The sequence below is a fragment of the Mastomys coucha genome, unplaced genomic scaffold, assembly GCF_008632895.1.
Source record: "Mastomys coucha isolate ucsf_1 unplaced genomic scaffold, UCSF_Mcou_1 pScaffold13, whole genome shotgun sequence".
In the NCBI taxonomy this organism is placed as follows: domain Eukaryota; kingdom Metazoa; phylum Chordata; class Mammalia; order Rodentia; family Muridae; genus Mastomys; species Mastomys coucha.
Window position 1 is genome coordinate 38,266,813 of NW_022196895.1, and position 9,039 is coordinate 38,275,851.

The 9,039-nt window shown below is 42.1% G+C and overlaps 1 protein-coding gene across 1 annotated transcript in view; it reads right to left on the bottom strand.

Annotated features, from left to right (window-relative positions):
• The window catches only part of Lars1 (leucyl-tRNA synthetase 1), a 59,552-nt gene that overhangs the window by 30,053 nt on the left and 20,460 nt on the right, over positions 1 to 9,039 (bottom strand). The window contains exons 11-15 of the mRNA XM_031365570.1: positions 6,036 to 6,123; positions 5,882 to 5,958; positions 4,901 to 4,954; positions 3,957 to 4,097; positions 2,802 to 2,879 (exon numbers count right to left, since the gene is read on the bottom strand). Coding sequence (XP_031221430.1) covers positions 2,802 to 2,879; positions 3,957 to 4,097; positions 4,901 to 4,954; positions 5,882 to 5,958; positions 6,036 to 6,123 — 438 coding nt within the window. The remainder of the gene's footprint in view (positions 1 to 2,801; positions 2,880 to 3,956; positions 4,098 to 4,900; positions 4,955 to 5,881; positions 5,959 to 6,035; positions 6,124 to 9,039) is intronic.

The following is a 9,039-nucleotide window of genomic DNA, read 5'->3' on the forward strand; positions in this document are numbered from 1 at the left end:
CCTCTAAAAATTCCAGCAACTGACAATAAAGAAGACGAAGAGATGGACTGACTACAAAGACAAACAGATGGGGAGTGGGGGGGTGGGGGCAAAGGCTGAGTGAATGACAGCAGCTCCAGTAGGCGTGAGGCCAGCTGAGGCTGGGGGTGTGGCTTAGTAGGAGAGAGGCTGCAAGTATATACAAGGCCCCGGGTTGAAGCCCATGTTAGAGAATCAAACAAATGAAGAAAGAAGAAAGCTAGATCAATTTTAAGCAGAAGAAAAAGCTGAGGAGAAACCCCACTTGCACGGCAGAGCCTCCAAAAGCTCAGGGATGAGCGGAATGAGTCGATTGTGCAAGCGGAAAAAGACAGCCCTGAAAAGAGAACTGACTGACATCTTAAAAAGTGATCAGAAGCCCAAATACCCTGATTTTCCATGTGCTGATTAGTTTTTTATTGTCAGTTTAATACAAGCTAGAGTCACCAGAAAAAAGGAAGTTCAACTGGGGAATTTCCTAGATCAGACTGGCCTATAAGGCTGTCTGTGGGGCATTTTCCCTAAACTGATGATTGACATGGGATGGCCAAACCGACTGTGGGCCCACCCTAGGCTGCCTGAGCTGGATGAGCATGAGCTAATGAGTGGGTGAGCAAGCAGCCTGTTTCAGCTCCTGCCCTGACTTCCCTCAGAAGGACTGTTACTTGCAAGTGCAAGTTGAAATAAACCCTTTCCTCCCCAAGCTGCTTCTGGTCATGGTGTCTGCCTCAGTCACAGAAAGCAAACGAGAACACTACAGTGCAAACACTAACTACCCCCACCCTGTGCCAGCAGTATGTCAAAAGCTTATTTTCTAGGGCAAAGTTCAGAACACAGACACCACAACAAAATTAGGAGATTATTTGAAAGCCAGCATACCAACTGCTGGTACCATCTCTACTAATCTCCCTTCCGACTTCCGGAATGCTCGGTCCAGAATTCCTACCCAGAAAGCCACATGTAAATATGGAAAGGCATACACCATCTAGACTTACTTTCACCAGAAAGCTACTAGAGACACAGCTTCATCAAAATGAGTGGGGAAAACAGAGAGGAGCATAGAATTAAAGCAAGGGGACGAGACTTAAGAAGCAGGGAAATCCGTAATGCTCCAGCACAGTGGCAGCAACCCATCCAGAGCACCTGCTACAGTGGCTGGGAGTGCATTCTAAGATGCAACCAGTGACACACTGAAACTAGGGACAAGCTGAGAAAAATGCAGAGCTGCAAATTTTGGGATAAGTTGTTAAGTGGGTGGGCAACTATTAGTTCTAGGGAAAAACAAAAACTAGAGAAGAAAATACTCACTACATACTACAGTCAGATCAGCCATGTCTTAGAAACGTAAACAATGACTAACCTAGTACATATCATAAATACCTCTTAAGCATGAAAGATGAAGAAGCACATACAAGATATGAGGTGGTATTAAAAAATTAAAATCTTGATTTCTTTTTCCCATAGTAGAAGCCAGGGGCTAATGAATAAGCCTAAGGAAACAGCTAAACAAAAACTATCCTCCAGCCGATGTGGCAGCACAGCTAGAATCCCAGTTACAGGAGGCTGAAGTGGGAAGATGACGGTTTCAATGTCAGCCTGGACTACAGAGGCATCGGCAGACAGAGCTCTGTGACTTAGAGAAAAGTTCCAGGACAGCCTATCTCAAAAAACAAAACCAATAACTAAAAAAACCACATCATAAACATTTAGATTAGAATCTATAAGAGAAAGTTGGGTATAGCATCTGTAATACATCTGTAATCGCACCACTTGGGAGACTGTAACAGAAGGATTGTCACAGTTTGTAGCCAGCCTAGATTACAAATTGAAAAAAAGAAAAGAAAAAAAAAAGAGAGAGAGAGAGAAATGCAATTAGAGACAGAGACACTGATGGAAGTCAGTATTAAAGTAAGCAACATAGTTGAAAGCTGTGCCCTCCAAAGATAAATTAAAAAGAATGTGGAAAGACAAAGTAAATGTGTGTGTGTGTGTGTGTGTGTGTGTGTGTGTGTGTGTGTACATGTAGAAGCCAGAGATCATTCTTCAGGTGCCATCCTCCTTCTTTCCCTTTGAGACAGGGCCTCTCACTGGCCTGGGACTCATTAAGCAGGCTTATGAAGTGAGCCCCAGGAACCTGCCTGTCTCTACCTCCCCAGGGCTGGATATCAAGCACGCGCCATCACACAAGTATGGATTGTGGGACTGTCTTGCTATGGAGCCAGCACCTAGGCCAGTGGTACACTCAGGTTTCTCAAGCCTCTGCCTCCTTGTTAGAGATGAATCACCAGCTTTCTTTTCTTAATTTAGTAAACATAAAGACCACTGCCAAACTTTAAGAGCTAAGTAGCTAAGCAGAGTTCTGCCAAAGGAGAAACCGGAGGTGAAAATATAAAGCAAAGCAGCACACAAAAAAAGGACCCTAAAGTGGCCACTGCCAGACACATTGCTCTGCACACTCCAGCTTTGGTTTTCGTTGGCTTTGTTTTTGCTTTCCTTGTTGTTGTGGGGGAGGGGCGTGTTGAAATAAGGTCTGCATAGACCAGGCTAGCCATGAAATTGAGATCTCCCTGCCTCTACCTCCTAGACACCGAGATGTCAGGCACGCACTACAACACAGGACACACGTCAGCCTTAAAGCACAATCACATCCCTATGACAGGGCATGTAAAGTAAATGAGCTGCAGACAGGCCTGTTTCCTGCCGTAACACTTTGTTATCTCTTTCACACAGTGCTAGGTTCTACTACAGAACTCAGTGCAGACAGCCCCCAGAATGCGACATACAGCATCAATCATGTTTTTCTGAATAGTCTTCTTTACATGTTGGATCTTCTGCCCTTTAAATCCATCCACTAGCATTACCTACAAGGATGAGGGGGAAAACATACAAAACAATTAAAATTTGCCTCAAGTGTCCTCAGTTACGTTTACTTAATTCACCAACCAAAGTATTTTTAGAATAACAGTTATCACATTTATTATAACCATAACTTTATTTAGATACAATTGACACAACTGATAATAGCACATAACATTGGTCTTTCTGTAAATGTAACTGGGTCTAGTCCAGTTGTCTTTCTGTAGCTGTAGCTAATGAGGGCAGAGCTAGGAAGAGACACTCACGTCTCTGCTCAGGCTTCCATATGGAGACAGTTCTATACTAAGAGTTTTCATCTGTGGGTTACGTGCGACCTCTTAGGGCTTCCATATGGAGACAGTTGTATACTAGAGTTTTCATCTGTGGGTTACGTACGACCTCTTAGGGCTTCAGAGACAGTTGTATACTAGAGTTTTCATCTGTGGGTTATGTACGACCTCTTAGGGCTTCGGAGACAGTTCTATACTAGAGTTTTCATCTGTGGGTTACGTACGACCTCTTAGGGCTTCAGAGACAGTTGTATACTAGAGTTTTCATCTGTGGGTTACGTACGACCTCTTAGGGCTTCGGAGACAGTTCTATACTAGAGTTTTCATCTGTGGGTTACATATGACCTCTTAGGGCTTCCATATGGAGACAGTTGTATACTAGAGTTTTCATCTGTGGGTTACGTACGACCTCTTAGGGCTTCGCATTTCAGATCTCCTTATACATCAGGTATTTAGGATTCATAAAAGTAGCAAAATTACAGTTATGAACTAGCTAGCAACAAAGTAGCTAGCAACAAAATAATTTTATGGTTGGGGTCACTACAACACGATGAACTTTATTGACAGGTTGTAGCATTAGGAAGGTTAAGAAACACTGTACTAGGATCATTCTGGTGGTTTTAAGGGAACCAAGTATATGTACTCAGGCTTCTCTATCCAACCCTGCTGTTACAGGCCTGCTATGGGCCTGATAGCTTCCAATTTTTTACTTAGTGGCAAATTTAACACTAGAACAAAGAATTAACTCAGAGCATACAGCTACAAATAAAAGCAATAAAAATTATGACTTACACCATCATAAAATCCTCTTAGATACAATTTCTCCTTTGCTTCTGCAAGTTTTTCACGGTCATTCTGGCTCTGAATTTTTAGCTCGTCACAGACAGTCACAGCAGGGAGATTTCCAATCCCTGGGATTTCCAGGACTGGCACCTGCACAGAACACCAGAATATATTCATGCTGAAATGCAGACACAGTCCATGTGGACGTGGACCCTTCGCCACTAATGCTCTGCAGAGTCGCCTTAGATTTTACTGTCACCAGGCAGTGGCCTACACTCAGTGCTCACAGACCACTAGCCTGCAGATGGAGGTGTGCTCTCCCTGACCACAGGGACAGCACATGCAGCTCCTGCTCTCACCCCCGCCTCACAGTTCACTGAATAACTAAGGGGCAAGAACTGAAGAATGTTAGCTATTTTTATAAATGGTTTCAAGTTTATATTAAGCTCTTGAAGTCTTTCCCCATTGCTGAGGATCACATCCAGGGCATTGAGCATGCCCAAGCTCACTCTTATAGACTCTTCGTGAAAGTCATTTGCTAGAAGTATTCTGACCTTTCTTCTGCAGGTACTAACAAGAAAACAACAAACACTAAGCAGCCTGGAAGGCTACAAATAAATATTCATGGGTTAGGTGTGGTGCAGTGTTATCTTTAAAATGCAAGAAATTACTCAGACTAAGAAGACAGTATAATATGAAACTACGCTGGACAAGGAGACTAAAAGGCTATTTGTTCCCAACTGCAGGTGGCAAGTGGAAAGGAAATGCGTACTGTTCATTTTTCTTTTACTGCTATTTACAATAGGAAATTAACAAATTAAAGTATGAAAATCCCCTCTCTTATTTTGAAACTCTACCAATTGTTTATTTTTGTTTCAAGGAAAACATGAAAATGTCTCTTTTTTTCCCCCAATATAAAGATGTGTCAAGCCTGCAAACACTCACATACTCACCGGCTCAAATGGCAGGACCATGTCATCTCTGATTCCATACTTCGTTCGTAAGGCCTATAGAAAATTCGTAAGTTAACATCAATGCTTAGTTTTGTTACTGGTACAATCAATAAGAAAAACAAACTCAATATTTTGGGTTTTTTTTTCCTGAGGCTTTACCATGTAGCCTATACTGGCCTTATACTTAAGACGTTCCTGCCTCAGCATCCCTCTGACCTGGCTTCAAACTTCTATTATTTGTTCTCTCCATGTAGAACAATTTTTAACTTTATCAAATATCTAATGAAAGGACCTGTGACCTTTTAAAGCTCAACAGTTTACTTTAATGTGAATGGCCTTCAGGTATGTCCAATATTTTGATATCATGACAAAACCTGTCATCTATACAGTTCCCAATTAAGAACTAGGCAATCAATTTACAAAGACAACTTCATGTTTTAAATAAGTTTATGATTTTTTTCACTGAGCCTCATCCACAGCTATCCTGTGACACATGGAGTCCACAGGCCACAGGTTGACCATGCCTGTAGGAACTCCAGTCAGATGTAAGAACACACACAGACATCAAGACAGCACTCCAGTTAAGGGTGATACTCTCAGCTATAATGAACATATGAAAATAAAAATAGAAAGCTTTCCTGGGGCTGGGAGAATGACTCAGTGGGTGAGAACCTGCTGCAGGCAGAAGCATGAGGACCTGAGTCCTGCACTGCACAAGGTGGAAAGGAGAACCCTCCGGGACTAGAGTAAGGTGGCAGTGGGAGAGCAGAACACCGAATGTGCCACTGTCCCCTGTGTGTCGGTGCACACACTTACCACACACATAGCCTTCTCCAATTTGTCACAGACTTGTCTAACCGCAAACATCCAAACCCTGAAAACCAGGTTAGCGGTAACAGTCCAGAGACAAACATGTATGCTCGGCAGAACCTTACTGATACCATACTGAATTAAAAACAAGAACAAAAAAGGAATACTTGCTTGCTTTTTCTTCAAGTCTCTGAGTGCTGCAAGATCATCTGGGGAATCAGAAGGAACGCTCGTGACCACGCCAGTGCCTTATAAAAGACGGAGTGAAATTAACTAATATAATCAGAATGCAGTTAAAGAAACATTCTAACAGCAAAGTCCGTACCTTTATCCTCCTTAATGGTCAGCATAGGGAGAACGTAGACCACCTTATAGCATGTCAGGGGTGCAGAAAGTGAAGCTCCAAGGATTTCCTGCATAGAGAGTAGCAAAACGGTGAAGATATGTAACTGCAGTGACAAAAAGTTAAAATAATCTTCAAATTTTAAGGCCAAGAAGCTCCATCTGAAAAGTATATGGAAAAGCTCCTGAGTGCTGCATCTGCACAAAGCAGTTGCTGCAGTTAATGACACTAAGAAAATCACAATGGTTTTCAATGCTCTCACAAGAAAAATGGGAAGTCTGTGAGGCATTGTTTGTTAATTAGCTTTACTTGGCTATTCTACCATGTATACATATTTTAAAACATCATGCTGTTCACCATAAGCATACACAATTTCTCCACTAAGTAAACAGTATAAAATAAAGAAAAAGTAAAATCATTATTCTATGTTTTTAAATAAATGGTTAGAAATAATCTGAAATGATTATAATACCAAACTTGACAATGTAATGGTAATCTTAGTATACTAACATATGTACTGCTTGTGACACTGTATTTCTTGATAAAAACAGTATCAAGACCCATAGCAAGAGCTACAAAATGTCAAAAATGGGCTAGCAAGATGGCTTAGCAGATGAAGATACTTGCCACCAAACCTAACAACTTCCATTAAATTCCTAGGATCCATGTGGTAGGAGAGAAATGACTTTCAAAAGTTGTTCTCCATACACACTGCATGACACACCTTACACACACATCCACATATGCACAAAATAAGCAACATAAAAAAAGAAACCTACCAAACATTACACTACTTACACAAGTAAAACACTACAGTAGTGGTTCTCAACCTTCCTAAAGTTTCAACATTTTAATACAGTTCTTCATGTTGTAGTGACCCCCAACCATAAAATTATTTCATTGATACTTCATAACTGTAATTTTGCTACTGTTATGAACCATAACATAAATATCTGATATGTGACCCCCAAAAGGGTCTCATCCTACTGGTTGAGAACTGCTACACAAAACTGCTTTCAATGACCAAAATATTAGGTAATAAACAAAATGTCACATCAAGAAAATAATATTCTACATATTTGTATAATTATGAATTGGAATTGAAGTAAAAAAAAATATTCCCGATTGCTTCAAAAGAAAATTAGAAAACGTGGCAATATTGAGCCTTTCTTCTCGCTCTTTTTCTCGCTCCTTCTGAGTGTCACATATCTCACTCTGTAACTCAGGCTGGCATAAAACTAACAGTGATCCTCCTGCTTCTACTTCCTGAGCGCCACCCACCTCTAGACCTGTATAAGGCAACAAAGGGACTGCAGCTGCATACTCATTCTGCACCATTCCATTGGTGTGTGTGTGTGTGTGTGTGTGTGTGTGTGTGTGTGTGTGTGTGTGTGTATACCTTTGTAGAATCAGCAGTCATATGGGTACAATTTATATACTGCAGCAGTTTTAAAGGCTGAAATCAAAAAACTGTTCTAAGTAACACTGTGAGGAAGTGTGTACTGCCTGGTTTTGTATGTCAACTTCACACAAGCTGGAGTTATCACAGAGAAAGGAGCCTCCCTTGAGAAAATGCCTCCATAACAACCAGCTGTAAGGCATTTTTTTCAATTAGTGATCAAGGGTGGGAGGGCCCCTTGTGGGTGGTGCCATCCCTGGGCTGGCAGTCTTAGGTTCTATAAGAAAGCAAGCTGAGGAAGGCAGGGGAGGCAAGCCAGTAAGGAACATCCCTCATGGCCTCTGCATCAGCTCCTGCTTCCTGACCTGCTTGAGTTCCAGTCCTGACTTCCTTTGGAGATGAACAGCAACCCGCAAGTGTAAGCTAAATAAACCCTTTCCTCCCCAACTTGCTTCTTGGTCATGATGTTTCATTCAGGAATAGAAACCCTGACTAAGACAGGTGCATTAAGAACAGGAAAGAGGGGCTGGCGAGATGGCTCAGTGGGTAAGAACACTGACTGTTCTTCCAAAGGTCCTGAGTTCGGATCCCAGCAACCACGTGGTGGCTCACAACCACCCATAATGAGATCTGATGCCCTCTTCTGGTGCATCTGAAGACAGCTACAGTGTATTATGCTGGAGCGAGCAGGGCCGTCCTGAGTTCAATTCCCAGCAACTGCATGATGGCTCACGGCCATCTGTACAGCTACAGTGTACTCATACACATAAAACAAATAAATCTTTAAAAAAAAAAAAAGAACAGGAAAGAGTATAGGTGTAGTTAGACATGTGATCCTTTAATCCCAGCTCTCCCAGAAGTAGAGGCAGGCAGATCTCTATGAGTCTGAAGCCAGGCTGGTGTACACAATGAGTTCTAATTTAAAACAAAAAACAAAAACAAAAACAAAAAAAAACAGCAAACAATTGGTCCTGTACACAACCATATGAAACTTAATGAACCACAAACAAACAAAAAAAAATCCATGAAAGTAGAAGGATGAGGAAGGGACTCATTGAGAATAAGGGTGGGGGACAGATGAGGGTAATGCAGGAGGGGGTTAAAATGATTGAAATACATTATGTACATGGATAAAATGGCATAATGAAACCTACTTTATATATAATTAAGATATGCTAATTTAAAAAAATAGCAACAACCCCACTAGTACAGTGTGTAATTCCACGTGCTCAGAAGACTGAAGCACAAGGACAACAACTTCAAGGAGATCAGGTTATACAGTAAGTTCAAAGCCAGCCTGGGGAATTTAGTGAAAGCATGTTTCAAAGCACAAAGGCACAGCAGTGACCCGTGGGCCACAGCTCAGGGATGGAGCTGTGGGGCACGGCCCAGTGACTGAGCACCTGTGCGGCACAGCCCAGTGACTGAGCACCTGTGCGGCACAGCCCAGTGACTGAACAACATCTGTGAAGCACAGCTCAGTGACTGAGCACCTGTGCGGCACGGCCCAGTGACTGAACAACATCTGTGAAGCACAGCTCAGTGACTGAGCACCTGTGCGGCACAGCCCAGTGACTGAGCACCTGT